Genomic DNA, 23,302 nt, shown 5'->3' with positions numbered 1-23,302 from the left:
AAGGGCCAGAGCCTGAAGACCCATAGGAGTTCTGGTCATGCCTTGCTGTTTTGGAGGCATCTCTGTGTGCTTGCCAGCGAGAAGGAGAGAGGGCTGGTTGCTCTGCAAAAGCATGTTCTGGCTGTGCTGTAAGGCCTTATGAAGCCCAAAGGAGAGGGTGAAAGATGGGGCAGAGGAAGTGGTAGGATGAGCTTCATCTTTCCCAGTCATCTCCAGTGCAAATCATGCCTAGCGTGTCAGGGTGTCTTGCTGAAGGCCAGGAGAATTTGCCACTTTCTGGACCAGGGGCAGGGTGGATGACCCTGGGGTGCCAGTGACTGGCTGTTTCTTGGAAGGCAAAGCAAAGGCATCTTCTCTCTCTCTTCCAAATCAACGGGAAGCAGCACAGCTCAGGCTTCTTGTCCATCAGGAACTGCGGACACAAGCTATGACTCTGCTTGAGCAGGACCAAGGCTTTCTCTAGAATGTTGCTGTTTAGGGGGAAGTTTACCTGTTTGGAAAATCCCGTCTCGGAAACTCCAGGGTCGGTGAGTACAGTTAGTTCTGGGGAAACTGAGACAGGCAGTGCCTGGCGGTGCTGCTCAGACCAACTGTGATGGCAGCCACCACTGTCTAGCATGTGGCAGTGACACCTGTCCCTTCCTTTTCCACATCCCACCCTTGACTGCTTCATCCAATGCCCCACAGCTTGTCCACCCCAGATAGCAGACAGACTTCACAGTCGGTCCTGCTGTTGGATGGAGACTTCAGAAAACTTTGCTAGGACCATGGTTGGTCCTGCAAGGACCAACTCCCCCTCCTTGCCTCTGGCTGCTGAGAGCCTGCCATGCAAACAGAATCTAGCTGTGCCTCCTTCCCCATCCACTGTCACTGGGGGGTCTCATGAACTGAGTCACCTCCAATGTTCATCCCAGGCGGCCAGTGCAGGCAGCAGGGAGAGATCTCCCGTGGACCACGCCGTCTTTACTGTCTATTTATTTTAAAGTTGCGAGCCCTTTGATGTCTGCCTTTGCAGCTCAGATTCTGCCAGGAGGCTCAGAGCAGCCTGTGTAATTAGCCCAGAAAAATGCCGCTTTCATGTGGGTCGGGGGACCCAAGCGGAGAAGAGATTTCGGAGGGCTTTGTTCTGCTGCAGTGAAATGTTGTTCAGGCTTTGGTGGGTTTTGACAGAGCTCTTCTCGCCCTTCCCTTTTTCTCCTACTGTGGGGTGGAGCTGGGGGTTTTGGCAGGGAAAGCACACGTGGCTCTGCGGGAGGTGGGCTGTTCGGTGCTGGGCTGGGGTTTGGGTACGTGCAGAAGTGTCTTGCACTTGAGCGAGGGATCAGCCAGACCCGTGCTCCAGCTGGCCCAGGGCAAGAGAAAAGACAACCCAGATATTGCAGGACCACTTCCCACTGCTTCAGTTTTCTTCCTTATTTGCCCTAAAAAGCACCCAAGGCAAGCGCTGCTCTCCCAAGCCCTGGTGTCCCTGCCTGCAGGCGTTGCTGCGGCGCAGTGCACAGCGAGGGTGTAAATCAGAGGGCAGTGATCCCTCGGGGGCGGCGTGTCCGGATTCTATGTCGGTGCTCGAGCTGGTGATTGCCGGGGACTGGGTGGTGATTGAGGACGGTAGGTCTGTGTTTGCTGTCCTGGCGGGGTGGTGAGAGCCACAAGCAGTTGTGCTGTGACTCTGGGTGTCCTTTCTTGCACCAGCAGTTTGCTGAAGCACAGGAGGCCCCTTGGGTGGCCTTGGCATGACAGGTTGCAGTTTTCAGCCTGGCCTTTTCCCTCCCTTTCCTTCTGCCCTTAAGTCAGCGGTGGCAGATCTGTGGCACGCAGACCATGTGCTTTCCTCTTGATTTTTGGTATGAGTAGGGCACTGCTGACCTCACTGCGCTACTGCATTCACTAAACCTTTTATCTTTGTGCATCATCCTAGATGGTCTTGGATCAGACCAGGAAGCATCTTCCTGTAGCTGCTGCCCTAGATGTGCTTTTGTCCCTTTCCTACCTTTTTTTTTTTTTTTTTTTGGGACTCACCCAGGTTGCAGTGGGATCAGCAAAGAGATGCTCTGGCAGGAAAGGTAGATATGTCCTCCTGCCCTAGGAGATGGATGCATTGGCAAACTGTTTTTCAGAATCCTATGACTTGGTTTGGGAACATATTTGTGTTGAGGTGATGGGGGAGGGGGTTGATGTGCTCTGATCTTCCCCGTGTCACAAGATCTCCCCACTTTTAAAGCAAGAGGCACAGGCATGTTGAAAATTGAGCAGTGAATGGATTTTATTTACCCCGTGCATTTTCTCCCCTGGGACTTAAAAAAACACAACAAGCAACCCTAACCTACCCAGCAAACCCAAAGCCAATGGTAATTACATTTCTCCCTAAACTAGGGCCGTGCCGTCGGGCTGCAGAGGTCTTACCTTCTCCGTGTTGTTTCTCATGTATCTCTTGCTTAAAGACCTGATGTTCCTGCCTAGAAGGGAGCCATGAGGCCTCCCTGGGGAACCCGCTCCTCTCCCCAGGTCTGATTCCTTCAGCTTTTACGTGGGGGGTGAATGGATGCAATGGAGCCCCCTGCACATGGGGTCCCTGGCGCCTGCACGTGCTGTGCCTGTGTATCTGTAGGGTGCAGGTTATATATGGGATTATGGTATTTAGATCAGGTTAATGAGCACACAGGAGAGTGAGGAAAATGGATCATTTATGGTTACGATCTGGCTACTGTCAAAATAGGGTGTTATTTTGACGGTTGCTTTGTCTTTGCTCTCCGAGCAATATGAAGGTAGTTTCTTAGCAACAAAACTGTGTTCGCAAACAACACCGGTGAAAAACAACCCCCCAGAAAAAAAGGAGGCCGCCTCCAGAGCACCACTCCCGTGTTTCCCGTGGCCACGCCACACCCCCTAATTAAATGGAGAATGTCTTACCAGAGAGCAGGGGCTTGTCCATGGTCGTGGTGTCATGCAGGCAGTGCCCTGGTCCCCGTCGGAGTGGGTTGCTTGGGAGATGGTCACTGTTCCTTTTGCAAATGGGTAAACTGAGGCAGCTTGGGATGAGCGTTATGGGGTGGTCTTTAGGTGACACAGGAGGGTTTGAGCTTCTGCTGAGTGACGCTTGCCACATGGTAGCTGACAGGCGCTGTCTCGGCCCTCTCTTGGCCAAGGTCTTCTCCAGGGTCTCATCCCTGCATCTCAGATGGATCCCAGAAGGAGGCCGGGAGGGAGCCGCCTGCGAGCCATTTTGGCAGTGGTTCTGCCGTGCAATTTGGAGTGTCTCTCCTTTGAAGGCAGCACTGGGCCTGGTGTCTGTGCTGACGTTGGAGTCCATGAGAGCAAGCGGTTCCTCCAGCCAAGTATCTGCCAGGCTGTGTCGGGAGAACTTTTATCATTTCTGTCACAGACATCACAACTCGCTTGTCTTACCATACATCTTCCTAAATGTGACAGAATATTCAGCTGTTATTAATTGAATACTCTCTAATTTAACTGCTTAGCAGGAGGGAGAGCGACTGGTTTGTCTCAGCACCGAGAACTGCTGTCGGGCACGCAGGAGGTTTTGGGGTGTGGAGAAGTGATTTGTGGAGTGAAATGGGGCTTTCTTTAGTATGTTCCCTTCCCCTGCCCCCCCCGCCCTGCCTGGGCCTGATCCTCATCCTGCCAGGGAAGGGTTCCAGCATCTGCTGTGGCTTCTGGTCCTGAGGCGTATGGCCAAGCCCAGGCTGGAGATGCTGAGGGCTTTGCTGCTTCATGCCATCCTGGCATTACTGTATGGAGAGGGAGGGGAAGGGATATCCTGAGAGCATGGCCAGAAGCTGGTGATGCTCCCTGAGTGCCCAGGACAGAAGGGTGATTTGGACTGCCTTGTCCCAGTCTCCATTCAGGAGGCTGGAGGTGACACCTGCGGTGTGTAAATCCCTCCTTCTCTGTGGAGCTGCTGGAAGCAAAACTCAGCCCCTTCAGTGGCGTGCTTCATAGAGTCACATGCCCATCATCGCCTGGCCACCCCCTCAGTCCCTGGCAGATCCCAGTTATGACTTCTTGTCTTCTTCTTCCTCCTTAACATCCACATCCAGAAGCACCAGAGATGTCCCACCTGCAGACTGGTTGTTATTGTAGGGTTGCTGAGGAGCTCTGATCCTTCGGAGGGCATGGGGGCACCCCTCCTTGCTCTTACCTGGGCAGCAGGCTGGCATGGGACTGTCTTCTCCAGCCACCCCAACCCCATGCCTGCTTGCACACGTGTGTGCTCACGTCTCCCTTTCTGCTCTCCCAGAAAGTTCAAAGCCGGAGTCAAGTTTATTGTTTCTATCTCGTTTATTTTAAGTATAGTTTTACACTTTATTATATGCTGTGACATCTTAAATGGAGCCTGTCACTCTATCTTGACTACTGCTAGGGGCTACAGCCACTTACTGTGTCAGGCTTTTCGGCAGCCCTGATTAACGATATCAAAACGAATGGATCCCGGCACAGGCACAAGCACGAAAATCAAGGGCTGATTTGCATACTCAAATTCTACAACACATCGAAAGTCTATGGCCTGTGCAGGTACTGCCCCGGCACAGCCCACGGATGCACATTCCTGCTGCCACACATCCCTGTGCACGGGACCTGTATGTGCTGGTAAGGGTTGTGCACACCTGAGTCTGTTTATTCAGTGTCTTCAGCCAAAAGGAAAAGCCTTGCCCTTTTTTGCCTGAGTTTTTTCCCCTCCCTGGACAGTATATCAATTAGGATAGCTAAATGGAATAATATTTTTTTTTTCTCGTGAGCCTGTTGGGATATGTTGCAGAATTACCCAGGCAAGTGCTTTTTTTTCTCTGAAAGTAACATTTTGTTAGGTTAATTCGTGTACTGGAGAAACAAACTTTCTGTTCTTCCAGTCCAATCTCCACTTACAAGTCAGGTTTTTGTAACCCTGTCATTGAAATGCGAGGTAGCCTACAGTAATTTGAATATTTCATTCTGCCGGCTGCTAATGCACTCTGCATTACAGATGGTACTTGCTCCATCCTTCTGGACCGGGTTCAATTATAAATGAAAGTAGGGAGCTGAGATTTGTCTTTTTGTCTGTGCTTAGTTGGAATAACACAATAAAGCTTGATGGGTAAGAATTCCTCAAGCTGCCTCTTCTTTGCCTGCGACGTCTCCGGTGTAGCTTTCTCCTCTCGATAGCGGATCCTGCTTGCCTTTCAAGTTGAGCCTGGAGTATTTGGGTTGGCAGTGGTGGGGTTTTTCACAAGTCATTTTTGGCTCAGATGCAGTGTGTCCCCTTTTTGGAAGCGCTCAGCTCAGTCCTCCTCTTTCTCTGTTTATTTACTGGGCCCTTCTGCATCGCAGGCCAGGAGCAGTGGTAGGAGAAGCCTGCTTGGGCTGGGGAAGGTGGGTGCTGCGTGGCTTTTGCAGTGGTGGAGCCACTGCTGGGGTGGTGGGGACATCTTCCCTCCCAGTGTGTCCCTGTTAACAGGGTCAGCAACTCGGTCCGCAGACAGAGAGGAGCGACGGGGATGCAGGGCAGCCCTCCTCCATCCCAGGGTTGCTGCCATGGACTCTTCCTAAAGGCCCTGGGAATAACAGGGCCCCTAGAGATCCAAAGAAAACATTTACCTCTGCTTGGTGATTAACAAGAAGGGGGGTTGCAAGCCTCCAGCCCAGCTGCACGGGGGCTCTATATTACATACAGATGCCTTCTGCAAGCTCCTTCCCCATCCCCGGCCGGTAAAAGCAATATTGCCGAGGGAGTCGGAGGAGGTGAGGGCAGGGCTTTCAATTTGGTTTTACATTTACAAGGACCAGATGGCCTTGCTGGAGATGATCTTTGATCTGGGACGCAGCCGGAGTCGGGCAAAGATTTTTTTGTTGGTGTTTTTTTTTTTTTTTTTGCTCCCTTTTTAATCTCCTCTCTGGCTCTTGTGGGGGCCTCTCTTGCAGGAGCAGGGGGAGCTGTGCGTCCGCCTCTCTGTCCAGTATGCTGTGGGGCTGAGTATCAACCCCTCTCTGCCTCAGGGCACTGCCAAACCCTGGAGATGGGTGAGCTTGGTGGTAAAGCCCTGAGTGGGGTTGTCCGAGGTAGAAGGCAGAGCCGGATCCCGTTACACCACCGCCCCGCAGCACGGAAATCTGCCTCTTGCTTGGAATATAATTAAACACACACAGGCGCCTCGAAACAGAAATGCCACTAATTGATCCTTTTTAATGATTGTTCCCATTTTCTCTGGTGTCTCGCACCCTTCCAGCAGCGCGGAGGTACAGGGACTCTCTCCTCCCATCTTGCCTTGCCAGTTTTGGGTTTCTTTCTTCCCCCCCACGTGTTTTGAATGGAGCGGGAGTGAAGGCATCCGATCCTATTTCACAAGCGCTTGGACTCTTGCAGCACTCTCCCTCCTGTCCAAACAGATCGTTTACAGAAGGGGCCTCTATTTAAAGAAGGAACTGAACGTTCAGAGCTGTTTTCTGGCCTTAAAACGCTGCCGACCGGCTGTTGCCTTTCAAAGAGTCGGGCTTTGTCTGGCGCGCTCGAGGACCGGGTTTGACGCCAGGCTCAGCAGGTCGGCGCAGTGGTGCGAGGGACTGAGCATCGTGCAGAAAATGTGCTCGTTTGTTTGCCTGGAATCACTGTGGCGCAGCAAAGTTGGGTTCAGGATAGCATGTCTTAGCCGTGGGAGCTTGATGGACTGTCTAGGCTTGGGCAAACCTGGCACCTCTGTGGTGTTTTGAGTGGGACAAGCTTGGAAACCAAGCAAATGGAAAAGGAGCATTCAGGTAGTTTTTAAGGGGATCTCTGCATGGCATAGAGAGAAAGACCTAGAATCATTGAATCATTTAGGTTGGAAAAGACCTTCAAGATGAAGTCCAACCCTTAGCCCAGCACTGCCAACTAAGCCATGTACTTCAGTGCCACATCTACATGTCCTTTAATACCTCCAGGAATGGTGACTCCACCACTTCCCTTGTGCGTAAGTCTGCAAGGATTTAGTGGAATGTTTAGTTCTGGAGAGTTGTGGCGCTTCAAAAGCACAGGGGTGACATGCATCCAGGCTCCAGGGAGGCTGGCTCTGGTCCTGCCTTAACTGACATCTGTAACACTGAAAGCAGATGCCTGAAATTGTCCAGTTGCTGATGTGCTGCATCTAAATGGTGGCTACGTTACACTACAGGAGCTGGGGTGGGATTTCCAATACCCTTGGCTGTGGTTTCTTCTTGTGCTTTTGCACTCGACCTGTCCTCATAGGCATATAATTTACTTTCAGATCTCTCATGGAGAAGGTTTTGAATTGCCTGCTACCATGGCTGGGGAGAGGTGAATATGTGGAGGGATGGTTTCTAGTGCTTCTGGAACAGGAGACTGTCTGAGGGAAGAAGAGAGCCCAACCTCTACAAGGCAGAGACTCTGGGCCATGGCTGACCTCAGAGGAGATGATCACCAATGGTAGAACATCTGATCCACTTGTACTCAGCAGTGGCTACAGTTTCCCCTTTGCTGGGGCAGTAGGTTTCCTACTGCAAACTCCATTCCTTACAAGTGGAGAATCCTTGCTTCATAGTTCCTTCTTCCTTCTCTTTTGCTTCTCTCTTGTCTGCATGCACCAAAAAAATGATCTATTCCTGCAGCCACCTTCTCCAAGCACCCAGGCTGCCTTCAAGTGATCAGAAGAGTGACAAGAGCCACACTCAGCTCTTGGGCTGCATCAGGAGTTTGCTGCTGGAAATGGGAAGGTGGTTCTGGGCAGAGACCGAGCCCATAAGCAGGAGGTGGGGCGGTCCCTTGGCAGTGGAGGGAGAGGACGTGACCCCAAGACACTTTGCAATAGGAGCAGTTCTGTGTCTGTCCCAGCTTTTGTAAAGATGTCTGTCGTTCTGTGCTGCCCACTTTGTCAGAGAGAAAGGGAGGGAAGAACTAGTGTATTCTCTGTGATGGCTTGGCTCTGAGACCTGGAAAATCTCTCCTGTATTGCACAAGATCCCAAGTGTAGCCAGTGGCAAGGCCATCAACTTGGCAACAGAGCAGCAGCGCTCTCAGATGTGTAATGGGCAGTGGGTACCTTCAGAGTATTTAGCAAACCCGAGACTTCAGTGGGACATTGCCATCTTAACAAGCTCCAAGCCAGCTTTCCTTGGACAGAGTCTCGTGGGTCGTCTTTTTTTGAAGGATGGCAGGAGGAGAGAATCCGAAATGCAGCTTTTCAGCTTGGGCTCCTGCCAGTCTTTTTTCACTTATGACTTTCATGCCCCAGCCACTCTGTGCATTGAACAGCCGGCTGTTTGCAGAGGCAGCGTGTCCAGGGGAGATGACCTTTGGAGAGGGGAGCAGGCTGGAAAGGCAGCTTCCTTCTGGGGGAAAACCTCTCTTTGTTTGTCTCGGGTTTCAGGGCTTGGCCTGGGGGTGAGGAGGGGGAGTGGGGAGGGGTGTCGAACTGGGACCCTTGTCCTCAGAGGAGCTCTGGAGGCCCCGGCTTCTCATTAACAGATTCAGCTCATTCAAAGGACCGACTTCTTTTCAGAAAGGAGAATTCATATGCAAAGCACTGCGCAGATCCCAGCCCAACTGGCGTTCAGAAAGGGGGTTTATGGCTGGACCTGACCTGGGAGCAATCCCATCTTTTGTTTGCTGATTTGTTCCTGTAGGGCTTAGGGAGCCCCAAGTCTACTCCATGCTCCAGGCTGGGATGTGTCTCCAGGCGTGACAAGCGCCAAGTCTGAGCTGTCTCATGGGGAGGGGACAATGACTTACTCTGTCTCTCAGTGACCAATTTTAATCTTGGTGGCGCGGGGGCAATTTAAGTCCATCACCGGAACTCCACCAGGAAAAGGTGAAGACCTGGCACAGGACGTCTTGAAGGCACTGAGGCTTTTCTCCATTGTATGTGTTCTTCCCCTGGCCAGGCCAGCCTGTGGTCAATCAGCTGAGTCACATCTTCTGCTCAGATCTGGCCCAGCAGCAGAGCAGTGCTGAATCTCTCTCTGCTTTCCTTTAATTCCTGCCACTGCTGCTCTGAGCAGCTGAAGGTTGGTTCTGGTCCTGGTAGGACAGAGGAGGGTGAGATGGGGGAGACTGTGTGGCCATGCACAATCTCTCCCTTACGGTGTGGTCGGTGTGGCTGGAGAATTTGAGACGTGCTGGGTTTGTCTGTGCAGATAAAGGGTTGATTCCACTTCACGGCTGTAACCAGAGCCTGCTAATCCTGCGCTGTTTAGGAAAGGGAAAACTGCTTTGTGAGATAAGCTGAGTGTGGGATTGCTCCAGCCAGCTTCAGCATCGCTCCCCAGGGATGCATGAGGTGCTCAGTGGGATGGGAAGGAGACCTGTGTGCAGGCCAACATTTACCCATGCTCTTCCAAGGGCAGAGTGCCAGTAGGACAGGATTGAGCCCTCAGCACCCAGAGTTCAGCCCTGGGGTGATGGGTTGGTTGCAGAGTGTAACTGGGCGAGATAAAGCTGATTTGCCTAACTAGGTGGAGTTGTGAGGGTTTGCTGCTCCATGGATGGGGCAGAGGTGGCTTGGCAGCTGCTGTGACTGAGCAGCGAGGAGGTCGTTTGTCCACTGGTGGAATGGTTGGTCTTGATAGCCTTGTTTTTAACTTTTGCAAGCACTTCCAACCTGCTTGACAATCTGTGTGTGGTGCAAGAGGTTCAGTCAGCTCTGGCTCTAAGTGCTGCTACCTGTCCCCAAATTTCAGGTGTGAAAATTACAGCTGGGAGTTTTGCTGCTGAAGCTGATGGCAATTGACACCCCCCCCCCAGCCTGCAGCGAAGCATCATGGCTTGTGGGATCAGGACTACAAAGAGAAAATTAGAAAATATTTAAATTTGATCCACAATGTTTCAGTCGACAGTGATGTAGCAATAACTGAGCATGTGGGGCCAGCCTCAGAAGTTTCCATACCAGGCTCAGTTACTAGCCATGAGCTAAACTGGACGACAGGAGCAGGATACAGGGAAGGACTGGAAAGACAAACTCATCTGTGTTCATTCAGCTTCCCCACGGAGTCACATTTCACAGAGAATCTGGTTTTCAGTAATCACAGCAACATTGTGCCTTTTTTTTTGCGGCTATTTTAGATCAATGTCCAGTTGGGGGGGGGGATATTCTTTTCCACCCCAGTGTGTTAGTAATAATTTTCCAGACCTTTTGATCATTTTGCTGCTAGATCATCACTCACTATGCCAACCTGTTTGGCATTTGGGATGGGGTTAGGAAAAAACTGGTGCAGACTCTTTGCCAGTGCTATGAAATAAGTGTTTCTCTTCTGCAGCTTCGGTGGCACATGCAAGCTGCATCCTCCTGAAGTGATGGAGAGCTGCTGCTGGGAGCTGAGAAACTTTTTGACATGTGATAAATTCCCTTCTCCTGTTTCCCACACCCCAAAATTAAGGGGTTTTTTTTTTGTTTTGTTTTTGGGTTTTTTTTAAATTTGTGTTGGATTCAGCAAATAATTTGGACACCCTCTACCCTGGAAAGGTGGGAAGTTACTGTTTTTTTAAAGCGTTTTGATTGGTTTGAAATTGACACAAATTTTTATTAGGAAATAAAAAGAGAGGGGGGGGAAAATGATGTGGGAGGAGATTTCATTTTTGATTTAGGAAGCATTTTTGATTGATCTGAATTTGGGTTGCAACGCAAGTTCTCAAACTAGTGGTGGGTAGGAGGGAGCTGGGGGAAGTACCTGATGCTTGTGCTGTTGCTCATGGCCTTGGTTGTGTCTCCAGTTGGACTCACTGGCCATGGCTTGAGCTACATGGACTATTGCTCTGAACTGATGAGACTTGCTCCCACCTCTCTGGGAGTATCCTGTCGCAATTTTATGGACTCAAGGAACGCTTCTCCACCTTTAAAAACATCTCTCATAAAATAGTTTGCATGCTCTGTTTCCAGAGAGCCCTGAAGGACACTCCTGTGCTGGAGGATGAGGTGGGTTTGCAGTGGTACAGGGTGGCTTTGTAGTGCTTCTGGGCACAAGCCTCTTTCTTGATTTGTTGCTGGGATTTTTGGTTGGTTTTATGGCTGTGAAAATTGGTGGCAGAAACGGCCCATCAGTTTCGCAGAGTTCCTCCTTTTTCTGAGAAATAAATAAATAAGTAGATGCACAAAAAGCCGTTTTGCCAGCTGAATTTTTCCGTGCCTCATCACATGGCAGCCTATTTTGGAAAATCTGAGCAAAAATCTGTTCATCCATTTGTAAGTTCTGGAAAGGTTGGAGTGAGGAGGGGAACTTTAATGTCAATTACAAGAAAAAAACATGAGCTTCTCTTAATTTCTGCTCCCTGGAAGGGTGGGTGTTGGTGTGTTTAGAAATTCCAACTTCTATTCATATTGGAAATAGGCATTTTGATGTTGATTTTTCCAGTGGCTTTATGTAGACGTGGTGAATATATCCAGACAAGGTTTAAATCCCTGTGATATCTTGACAGTGAAGTGCTCTACCTTAGTTACCACGACTGTGACTCACATTTAAGAAACATTAAGAGTGCTTTGCCAAGAAGGCATTTACATTGCTGTGTCACGTGGGCCCTTGACCTGGCAGTGTGAAGACTCAGCTAGAGGTGCTTTAGCATCCTCCACAAAGCTCTGAGAGTTTATTTTGACAAATAGGCAACTTTTTATTTAATGAGAGCTCTGTGAGGGTGGTGAGGCCCTGGCACAGGTTGCCCAGAGAAGCTGTGTCTGCCCCATCCCTGGAAGTGTCCAGGGCCAGGTTGGATGGGGCTTTGAGCAACCTGGGATAGTGGAAGATGTCCTTGCCTGTGGCATGGGGTTGGAATGAGATGATATTTAAGATCCCTTCCAACCCAAACCATTCTAGGATTCTGTGATGAGATCCAAGACACTGAGTTTTCCTTGGTGTGGGGTATTTGCTGTTGCAGAAGAAAATAGACTGCAAATGTGCTTGCATTGGAAAAAAAACTTAAGAGTTTAGGTAGGTGCACGAAATCTGGGGCCTTTTCTGCTCAAAGAAAGTTTGGGAAGAGCAGCTCAAGCTTATGGCATCATGGGTCAATCGAGGAAGCAAACACCAATTCTCCTGACTTGCTTGCAAGCTGCGCAAATGAGTACAAGGAGGATGCAGCCAGCCAGCTGCAAGCCACTGAACATGTAACTGTCCTCAGACATGAGGCAGATGGGAGTATTCTTGTCCCAAGTTCAGTGCTGATGATCTTAAGCATTCACAAATGTAGTCTCAGGCTCCAGGAAGTGTTGAGATAGACATAAAAGAAGGTGATTAGTTACTGGATTTGTTAGGAGGGACATTTGCTGGCATCATGGCTGTCCCTGTGTTTGCTGGCTGTTGTTTTAGACCTGGAGGTGTAAAAACAGATGTCTAACCAAAACAACATTTCCAGTGAGCTTGGGAAGCCTGGGTCTCCCCAAGCTAATGTTGGTGATGGTGGCTAAATTGCAAAAGAAGAGGGCTGATATTCCAGGTGGGCTTCAAAACCAGGCTGGGCACTCCTTGAGTCTTTGCAGGAGTTTTGGGGTTCCCAGGGAGGAGCTGCCAAGCCTTCCTTGTCTGCACCACCTCTCAGGGGCACCCACTGGTCCAGGAAAGGATTTGGGTACACCTTTATGTGTGGGTTAGCTGTCATTGGTGACAGATGAGTGTCTTGGTGGGGAAGGAGGCATCTCATCTCACTTGTGGTGTGTGAGGGGACAGTGAGAGCAGCTCCACCAGTGCCCGGCATCTCTGGTTTCCCCATGGGAAGGTCAGACCAAAGGCCAGCTCAGCCCAACAGGGGAATTGTCTGTCTGCCTCTCCTGAAACTCTGTTGTTGGGTGGGTTGTTTCCACCCCCACCCCTCCTCCTTCCCCCCAGTACATCTTAGGCACAGTGGAGGCAGGAAAGAAAACCCTTCTGAAAATCACAACGTAATTACTCCCATCTGCTCCGGCACTGCTTCCCATTTCTGCCTGCCAGGATGCTTGTCTCCGATGCTAAGTAGCACATTATTTTCGATAAGTTGCAATCATTTACTTGAAATCTCCTTCTCCTTTAAAATGTCCCCCTGGAAAGGCAATTCAGCAAGTTGGGAATGGGCAGAAACAACCATGAGAAAACTCATTCAGAAGCAGCCGAGCTCGGGCAACAGGGCAAGCGCTCCTCCTGAACTCCTTAAAACCACCCAGCAGGTTTCTTGGTAGGAGGGCTTTGTTTAAACACCCAGCTACTGGGTCCAGCCCTTGGCTGGGGGTGTCAGCAAACGGGGCTGCAGAGGAGCTGCCAGGTCATGTCGTTATCGGGAATCTTAACCTGGCAGTTACAGGAATTTCATGGCATCGTGCTTCTGGCTGCTGAGGTCAGCAGAGAACAGCCACACCAGCCCTGGGGAACCTCTTCCTTTGTTGTCACAACCTAAATTGCCATTCAGTGTATCTTCTTCTTCCAAGATATTCCCACTGCATTCCTGAAGAGGCTGTTCCCACTGCTCCACCTTGGCTTAGCGTCTTCTGGTGTCTCCTGCTTGGTCTTTGGCTTCCACCCCAGAAGTCCTGGCTGGCACCTAACTGGGATGAGCACACCCAAGGAGAGGCATGAGAATTAGAAGTGGGGGGGAGTGTGGTACCACTACAACCTGCAGCCTCTTGTGGGGATATATATCCCGTGGTGGGAGTCTGGCTGGGACAGCCCCCTGTTTTCCACATCCCCTCAGCTTAAGGACACTGACCACAGTAGGATAAACTGCCCTTTCTGGAAGAAAGGTGGAGCTTGAAGGTTTGAGCATCCTTTTCTGTTGTCTACTGCTGAGCCACAGTCTCAATGTTCGATTGCCTTTGTAATGTAGTTCTTCTGGTGTTTCCTGCACACCTCTAATGTGGAGGATTTGGAAGGAGTTAAGAGAAAAGAGTTGCTAAGTGGAAACATTTTGGCATGGCCTTGGAGAAGAGAGGTGGCTGTGTGCTCAACTCCTGCACTTTTCAGATTCCTTTGGGAAAATGCTCCCAGGAAAATGGAGTAAATAAGGAAGGGGAGGGTGGCATAGAGGACCAGTGGAATTTAGTACCCTGCGTGGATATCTTAGGTGTCTTCACAGCCCCAGACCATCCCCAGGGTGCTGTCCATTCCAAAGGCATCTGGCAAGGGCTGTTTCTCCTGCCCTGTGCCCCCCACCTGGGCTGTACCTCAGCCCGTGGGACTGCCCCACCACCCACACCGCACAGGGACACCAGGTGCAGGTGCTGTGGTGTGGAGACCCTGACACATGTGGAGTGCTGGCTGCTCAGCTCGTGTGAGCATGGAGCTGGCTGCTCTGCAGCTGCTCCTTGGAGATGTTGGTGGGAAGCATCTTGAAGGATGTGGAAGCTTTGGGTAGTCGATGCGGTTTCCATCCTGTGTCCCTGAACTGCAGGGCAGACAAGGAGATGGGGAGCTATTTCTGTCATTGTCTTCTCACCTGCTTCTCTGAGGTCAGTCTTGCTACCACTTCCTTGTGTCCTGCACTGCAGCCACACCACCAGCCCAGGACTAGGACTCGTCAACATTCTCTGAACCCTGTGGTTATGATACCTTCCTCAAGAGGGAGGAGGAGCGAGTGTGTGAGCTGGGAGCCATTTCCCAGCTGCTGGAACAGGTCTCTGTGACCCTGGTGACATCCATGACCGGACCGCAGACTGGTGTCTCAGTGGTCTCCAGCTGCTCCCGCTGCTGCCACGGGAGGTGGTGACCCTGTGACAGGGATGCTCCTCTGTTCCACTCCCCAGTCAGCCAGGCAGGGACAAGGCACATGGCTTGGGTTTGCTTTTAGAATGCACCCACATGTGTATGTATATATATATATAACACACACATATATATTTGCGTATGTGGGTATGTATATATTTACATATAAAAACCCATTTTGATCGGTGGGGGACCTTGGCGAGGGCCGAGCACCATCTAGTGGCTTGTGCCGCGGCTCTGGGGGCTGCCGAGCCAGCAGGAAAGCAGCCAAGGACAGAAAGTCTTGCATGAATTTTCCTCCCCCCACCCCGGCTGCCAGTCGCTATCTTTCTTTTTGTTCTTCCTTTTTTTTTTTCCCCCTTTCTTTAATCAGGAGCAGCAAATGGCGAGTCCTGGGGACACCTGGATGCCTACGTGCCTGTAGCCCCTTGGACCACCGAGGATCATTCTGCTTAATTTATTCTGTTTTAATTTGGTGAGAGAGCAGGGTTCTTTCACCGTCAGCTGCCCAGGCAATACAGGTTGGGTGCTGCCTGTACCAGCTCACCCTGAAACCCCCCAGCCAGCAGAAGCCACATCCCATCACAGGGGGCAGTTTGGAGGGTTGGTGCTGCCAAGGAGCCCAGCAATCTGGGCATCCTGGTAGGAGGAGTGTTTGGAGCCAGGGACAACACCAGGAAGATAAAAAAGGAGCTTTCAAATAATCATTCTGTCTTCTCCTCGGCTGAGCACAGCTTTCCAGGGATAAATAGGCAGCGTCAGTCCTGCTTAGACACGTCGGCCCTTTCCATTTATTTAGTCCCGTGCCTTATTTCAGTCAAACAGCCAAGACCAGGCTGGCTCCAAATGGTCCCCAGCTGGGTTCAGGTCACTGCTGGGGGTTACACATGTCCCTCCGTCGGGCGCTGGGAATGCACCCACCCAGCAGGTGCTGGTCTGCGCGTGTGGCGCAGGAATAAAGCTCACAGGAATACACAGTGCTTTTCATCAGGAAGCAGCTCTCTAAACATAAACTAATTAATCACTCGTGCCTACCTGTCAGGTCAATGATTCCTGAGATTTTTAATCTAAAAATACTTCCCTTTTGAAATCCAGATGCGCCTGTTTTGGCAACTCTGCTTTTGATTTGTTTATTTGAGTTTTTTTGGGTTTTGTTTTTTGGGTTTTTTTTTTATTCTTTTTAACCTGTGTTGCTTTCTTTTTGTATTTGGGCTTTTGATGTGCTTTAATTTACTGATTTTTTTTTTTTTTTGTCCTAGAAGAATAGGAATTTATTCTCTTTTATTTTCATAGCAAGTTTTTTCTCTCCCTGAGGTAGCCTGTCACCTTCCCTCTTCTCTTTTTAAGGAATTTGGCTACTTTTATCTCTTATCTTAGTTTGGTGTCTGGACCTCAGACCCCAGACCATTTTCTTGATGAAATCTGTCCTCTCCTCTTGGATTTATTCATCGTGGCTGGGTGCCAGAGGTACCGTGGGAAGCCTCCTGTGGTGGGGGGAGATGCCGGTCCTGTCTCCTCAAGGCTCGGCAACTGGCACCCAGCTCCAAATTTGGCAGCATGCCCCCATTCCTCCATACAGAAACAATCCTCCCTAGCGTGGAATTATTTATTATTAGTTCATTTTATTGGCTGTTTTACTCTTGATGTTTTTTTTTCTCTCTTTTCTTCCCCCCCCGACCTTCCCACCTTTGTTAACACTGAATATTTCAATAGCAGAAATGCCAGTAAATGCATGAATGAATAAGTGAATGAAATTAATTAATAAAATGTCCTGAAAATAGAAATTTCAGTAGACTTTGAGGCTTTTTTTTTTTTTTCAAAAAAAATTTCTTTTTAAACTTAGCCAGACCTCTCAACAGGGTCTTTTACTTCAGTTTTTTTTTTACTGATACTAGTTGTATCTTTAACTTACTTCAGCGTGAGGAAGACCATACTCTCTGGTTGCCGGGGGTTTTTAGCTGCTCTGGTTTTACTTCTTGTTGCCAACTGATTTTCCTCTGCTTTTTGGTTTTATCTGAATGACAGGGAGAATCACTTGCTCTTGCTTGTGCCATAGGGGGGAGTCACATTCATCTCAGGTGTAGTGGGCACAGCTTTATCCATGCAGTGTTTTCCCAGCTCTGGATGTGCAATGAGTGTGTGCTGGGGCTGTGTGTGTGCGTTTACAAAGTGCTTGGAGCTCCTGTGCCAGATGAGATGGAGAAATACAATTAATTTCTCTTAGGAAATGCCTTTTTTTTTGTTCACTCATCAAGGATTTATTGTATTTATTTCATTTATTTTGCAGCTCTGTGTGTATGCATGCGGAGATCTCAAGTTTTCCTTCTGTTTTCAAACACAGACCATGGAGGGGGGCATGGGGAGGGGCATGTAGGGCATCTCTGTCCTTCAGACCTGGGACAACCCAAGCAGTCGGGATGCTCCCGTGTTGTTTTTCCAGGAAAACTCTCTCAGGAGAAGGTCTTTCAGCTGGAGCAGTAATTGATGTAGGGAGTACAAAGAGGGGAGGAAGATTCTCTCCTTGGAAAGTTGCTCTGGAAGGATTAATTTATTGTTGTTCCTTTTCTCGACGTGGTTTAGACTTCAGTGGAATGTCTGGATTCTTCAAAAAAAAAGCCATTTTCCAAAGAATAAAATTTATTTCATACATTTTTTGCACGTGTCCCACTGTGTGGCTAAAAGCATGGCCTTCAAGCCCTCTCTGTCTGTATTTAACAATGAGGAAACCGAGGCACCATCAACCCTGGGCTCTGTGTGTCTTTCTCTACCATCTGGGGTTGATGTAAATGACATTCTGGGTGACATGAGAGGACCCCTGAGCGAGATGAGATGAGAACTGGAGACTCCTAACTTCCCATCCCATACTTGAGTCGGGATATGGTCCCTATCCCTTCTGGTAGCAAGAACGGGTACATTTATTGGGGTTTTGGTTGGTGTTGCTTGTTTTGCCTCCTGTTTGAACAGAAAGTGTGGATTTCTGGTTAAGCTCTGAGGTGAGCTCGCTGCCAGTTCTGCCCTAATTCTTTCCTGCAGGAAAGAGGGGAAGAGGTAGCAGGGAAAGCAGGGAGCTGGAGTGCCCCTGGAGAGCCAAGTAGCTGCACTTGGTGATGAGTGCTTGGAGCGCCAGCTTGTTGGGGTACCTTTTGTAAAGGAAGAAAAACCCTGCTGATGGCCTAACTTTGGACAAGCATCCCCTTCCCTGAATTAAGTCCTCTCCCCTTTGTGTCTCTGGCAGTGCTGAGCATCCGGGGAGCGCAGGAAGAGGAGCCCACGGACCCCCAGCTGATGAGGTTAGACAACATGCTCCTGGCTGAGGGGGTGGCAGGCCCCGAAAAAGGAGGCGGCTCAGCCGCCGCTGCCGCCGCCGCGGCCGCATCAGGGGGAGCCGGCTCCGACAACTCGGTGGAGCACTCTGACTACAGAGCCAAACTCTCCCAGATCCGACAGATCTACCACACGGAGCTGGAGAAATATGAGCAGGTAACAGGCTCCTTTGCGGCGGAGGGGTGGTTGGTGGTCGTGGGATGATGGGAGCAGCCGGAGTGGGAGAGCTGCCGTTCAGTGCCGGCACGGTGGTGTGGATGAGCACAGCCTGGATCGCTACTGACATCTGTTGTTGGGAGTGTATGGGCAAATGCAGCTGGGTATTGGAGTGAAAACACGCTTTTTTAGGGTTGGGAGAGCTGGGGGGTTGTGCTGGGATGTGGCATGAGAATACGCTCAGCCTGGGTTGCCCCTTGGACTTTTGCTTTCTACTCCTCTCCCGAAATCTTGCCCAAAATTGGCCCTGTGAAAGAGGAGCCAGCCCTCTTTATCGTGCTGGCCTTGGTGGCAACAGTTTTTTCCAAGCAAGACTTAAAATCAAAATCTTCCTTGAATACATTTTCTGCTTGAAAAACTCTTTTTCCAGAAAAGAATTTCTTTTTTCTTGTGGAAAATTATCCTTTTAAAAAGAAAAAGAAAAACTGTTTGGGTCATAAATGCAGCTGTTGGTAACACTGACAATTGCATGAAGAGATTCACAGACCAGTGCTCAGAACCAGTTCCTTTCAAATGCTTCCAGATGTTTTGCAGACCTCTCTTCACCACTGCCCTTGTGGTTTCTACCCAGAGGTTGTGGTTTATGGAGTGTGAGCAAGAAGGCATCCCTTATTTTTGGGTGCAGGATGAGCTCCACAACCAGGGACCAGGCAGGGTTTCAGGTCTCTGGTTTAGAGCCAACCTGTTTTACCTGGCTAACTGGATGTGTGCTGGGAATGGGGGATGTCTTACCCCTTGAGGTGCCACAGTGGCCAAGCTGAGGTACATTAGATGGGTACCCTTGGGTGGGAGCTGGAGTCAAGAGTGGCCAGGCAGGGCTCTGGTGTTGGAGAAGCCGAGTGCTGTCACAGCATGAAAGACATTTTGGCGGGGCAGTAGAGGAGGCAGGGAGCAGGCAGAAGGCTGGTTAGAAGAATGACCTTTGGTGACTCTCCTCAACCCTTGCTGTCACTCCCTCAAGGCATGGAGATGGGGTTCTGCGATAAGAGGAAGCCTCAGCCACCTCGTAAGGGTGGGAGTGGAGAGCATGTCAGGGCTCATCTTTCAAGGCCCCAGGCTGAAGAGGGAGAGAGAGACTTTGTCCTCTGCTACCCAAGTCCAAGGAGAGGCCCTTGGCACAGACAGAGATAGGCTTCAGGGATGGACCTTCTGCTCCTTCCTCATCAGCTGAAGCTGGGGATGGGCAGTTGGAGGGGCTCTGCTGGCCTCGGGGTTGTCTCTTTGTTGGATCTGAGCCGTGGTGGGGATTCAGCTTGGAAAGGTGGGGTGTGACACTGGAAGTCAAACCCATGTCACCTGTCCACAAAGCCAGTACTTCTTCCCCCTGCTTACCCCTTTTTCTTCATAGTGGGGTGGGAGCTGGGGACTCTGTCCCCAGAGCAGCTCCCATGTCCCATGAGCACCAAAGGCATCTCCAGCCATCAAGTGTCCAAGTGCTTCCCTCAACCTGGTTTCTGGGGCTTAGTTCTGGGAATCAGAGGATCCCATCATGCCCATGAGGTGCTCGTGCAGATGAAAGAGAGGGCAATGAAGTGGCCTTCATCTGACCTCAAAATCTCTGCCTTGTCCCCTGGCTCCACTCGCTGCCCTGTTCTCTCGGCACAGCGTGGGGACAGCAGAAGCAGCAGACAGTGCTGTGCCAGCAGCAAACTAATTGGGATTGTTACCTGCTTGCCCTTACTTGTCAGGGCTCCTGCCTCAGTCAGGCTTTAATTATTATCATTATTTACTTCTTATCTGATGTGCCAAGAGTGTGGAACAGGGCTGTGTCTCTCTGGGAGCTGCTTCTGTGAAGCACAGGGGGCTCTGCAGCGCATGTGGTGGGGCTGTAGGAGGAGGGACAGTGGGTCAAAAGGTTCATGGTCCTCCTCAAATACATCTATAGCTCCTCCTGTTGCAACCAGAAAAATAGTGGCTGGGACTTCTTCATGCTTGGTCTGGGTCTGCCCTGAAAAGCCCCATCCACTGAGGCCTCCACTCGGGTCTCCCTCCTTAGCAGCGCTGTCTCTGTCCTGTCCTCAACACCGTCGAATGACCTTCCGATCCTGGGGTTTCTTTTGCTTTTCTTGCCATCCCAGGCATGCAACGAATTCACCACCCACGTGATGAACCTGCTGCGTGAGCAGAGCCGGACCCGACCCATCTCGCCGAAGGAGATCGAGCGGATGGTGAGCATCATCCACCGCAAGTTCAGCTCCATCCAGATGCAGCTGAAGCAGAGCACGTGTGAAGCCGTCATGATCTTGCGCTCCCGATTTCTGGACGCACGGTGAGTTCATCCCGCCTTCTCCCCGCCCACCATTCAGTGTTGTGGAGGCCCCGGCGAGGTGTTCAGAGGTTGCGGAGTGAATTCAGGTCCACCTGAAGGGCCATGTCTCCTGGTCTTGAGCCGCAGAGGTTATTAACTTCCTTATCCCTTGGTTGTCTGTGGCTCAGCAGGGGAGGGGACAGCAATCCAAGACATCCTGCTTCTGTCTCGAGGAGGCTCCCAGCTGTACCTTGAGAATTGTACATCCTGGTTTTGCTGTGGCAGAAGGAAATTCTCTGGCATATTGCAACTTTCTGTGATGAAAATGTGCACTTCAGTTATGGATAAAAGCTCATCCTCGGGGCCATCCTGTCCCCTCTAGATTCCTACTCTTTTACTACTGTTTCCATTGTCCCAGATTTTTGATTTGCTGTAAAATTATTTCATTTTCCCAAGCTGGTTACGTGCAGGCTGTAGCTTGGGCTTCAGCTTGCAAAAGGGAGGAGAGGCAGCTACACTGGGGGTTCAAGAAAGGAGACAGCAGACAGATAATGCCTATGTGTAATTGGAACAGACTTCCCCAGGGATATATCCAGGGCTGCTTCCTCAGCATGGAGCTTTGCAGAGTAGCAGTGATGTCTTTGGCCACAACAACCAGGTGTCAGGAGTCACCTTCCCAGGTGGAGGAGCTGGATGCCGGTTTTCAGACTCTTTGAGCTGGAGGGTACAGGGATAGTTTGAGGTGTAGAATTACTTGCTTTGGAAGGTGCTGAGAGAGATGTCACCAGCAAGGTGCAGATGAGAAAATTCCTGGCCATGAAGTATGGCACTCCATACTCGCAGGAGCAGGGGAAGGAGGGAGGGAAGTTGGAAAGTCAGAGTATGTAAAACTGCATTTCTATTTCTGGATGCCTGGCACTGATTCCCTTTCCTTTTCCTTCTATTTCTCCCTCTTTATTCACGTGAAGGCGGAAGAGACGGAACTTCAACAAGCAGGCTACGGAAATCCTGAATGAGTATTTCTATTCCCATCTCAGCAACCCTTACCCCAGTGAGGAAGCCAAAGAAGAGCTAGCCAAGAAATGCGGCATCACAGTCTCACAGGTAAGAGAGATCAAAGATGGGAAACCTCAGCTCAGCGAGGGGCATTCCAGACCTCAGGCAAGTCAGTCACGTCCCAGTGTTGAGCATTTAATTAATAAATGAGCTTAGTACAAGTTAGTGAGAGTGGATGGGAAAGCAGATGGCACTTGCGGATTGAACCCGTGGATGGAAAAGGAGAGTTTGGGAGAGGATTTAGGAGGGATGAAGAGTTCCTGGAGCGATGGTTGTGCGTGCAGCCAAGGTGCTAACAGCACAGAAACTCTGTGGTTCCTCCCAGATAGCCAAAGTCCTAATTCCTCAAGGAATTAGTGCTGGGCTGGCTTGCAGGAAGAACTTGTTTGAGCTGCAAGTCCATTCTTTAAGCCAAGGGATTAAAAGCAGTAGAAAGAGTTGTGCAGATTTTGCTTGATAAGGTGGGATGGAAAGGTCCTGGTGGGAAGGATCTGGGTCAGACAGGCTAATGGTTATAGTTTGTGCTCAAGGAGGATGGGCTTTCTCAGGGTCATTTGTCTCTGTCATTACCCTTGTTCTGCAGAACGTGACATCTCCCTGACTTGCTTATCCCTCAAAAAAGGGTGGTCAGTAAAGACAAACTTGAGTTATTTCCATGCATTCAAGGCAGCCACATAGTTTCTGGAGTCTGTAGCTTTGACCTGGGAGCTGCTGTGATTTGTGAGGAGTGCAGTCAGTCCTTGAAGTGTTCAGCCCTACATTGCTCAGACCTGCCCTTCTTTATTTCCTCACATTTTGGAGCAAGCTGTGTGGTTGAGAGCCAATCTATGTGGCCTCTGGTAGGCCTGTCCTCATGTGAGCTCAGTGGTCCCTCTAGGCTCCCATTGCATTCCCCGTCTTGGGCTGCTTCCCAGCCCCAGGCACGTGCCTGCTCGTGGCTTGAGTAAACTGAAGACAGCAGTAGCATCTGTTGTCCTTGTGAGAGCATGTCTGCCTTCAGCAGGAGCAACAGCATCCAAGGGTAGGTGTCGTCACCGTGTTGAATGCCTGCTGAGTGACTCCAGTTGCCTCCCCTGGGTCACAAGACCCAAATGTTGATTCTTCCCAGAGTTACCTATGAGAGACAGCACATACTGGCTAAAGTAAAGCTCCAGCTGTCCTGATGTTTCCCCTCTCACTTCTAATTCATCTGTTCACACTTGCAACTTTTCCCTTGCAAAGACAAAATGCCCAGGAGAAACTTTGCACTTAGGTTGTTTTCTGACTGTGCTGTATCCAGGCTGCTCTGTGCCTGTCACCAGGATCTCCCTCCCTTTGTTCATCCAGAGAAGGTAGAAGCAAACACACATCCAGGTTTGGTTTTGCTGGGACTAAGTGGGAACACGGGCCGCATGAATCTGTGTCAGTCACAAGCAGAGTTGATCTGAACTCAAAGGCTGAGCAGGCCAGGCAAGTTCTTTGCTTCACAAGTTTTTAGATGAAGATTGATTGTGGTGGCCATTTATCCCATCTTCCTGCCCTATGTTACTCAGAGTTCACCCACTGATTGCAGCATTTGAAGCCAGAGGAACTGTTGAGAGGTGACCAAGTGGGAAGATCACAAAGGAGCTCTAAGTGTCATTAGAGAGAAAGGCGGACCAAGAGGTGAAATGGAGCTCCTTGCAAACAACTGCTGCTCCTGGTGCCATCCAGATGTTCGCTCCCAGATCTGTATTGGGTGCTGATCTGTCTCAGCAGGTTATATTTTTTTTTCCTGCCCTGCAGCAGTGCAGGGTTGGATACCTGCACCTCAGTAGCAGGTGAATTGGTGGATGAAGCTGCTTC

General features: G+C 50.2%; 1 protein-coding gene across 3 annotated transcripts in view; it reads left to right on the top strand.

The window, feature by feature from the left end:
- Positions 1-23,302, top strand: part of PBX1 (PBX homeobox 1) — a 125,979-nt gene that overhangs the window by 85,600 nt on the left and 17,077 nt on the right. For 2 of the 3 annotated variants that reach the window (XM_027895847.1, XM_027895845.1), the window contains exons 3-5: positions 17,870-18,114; positions 20,253-20,443; positions 21,391-21,526. In XM_027895847.1, the coding sequence (XP_027751648.1) occupies positions 17,870-18,114; positions 20,253-20,443; positions 21,391-21,526 (572 nt within the window). The remainder of the gene's footprint in view (positions 1-17,869; positions 18,115-20,252; positions 20,444-21,390; positions 21,527-23,302) is intronic. The other variant, XM_027895846.1, reaches the window with a different exon arrangement.

The sequence above is a fragment of the Empidonax traillii genome, unplaced genomic scaffold, assembly GCF_003031625.1.
Source record: "Empidonax traillii isolate 1590-97213 ecotype Southwest subspecies unplaced genomic scaffold, ASM303162v1 scaffold474:size1423191, whole genome shotgun sequence".
Lineage (NCBI taxonomy): Eukaryota > Metazoa > Chordata > Aves > Passeriformes > Tyrannidae > Empidonax > Empidonax traillii.
This window is presented reverse-complemented; position numbering and strand designations above follow the sequence as displayed.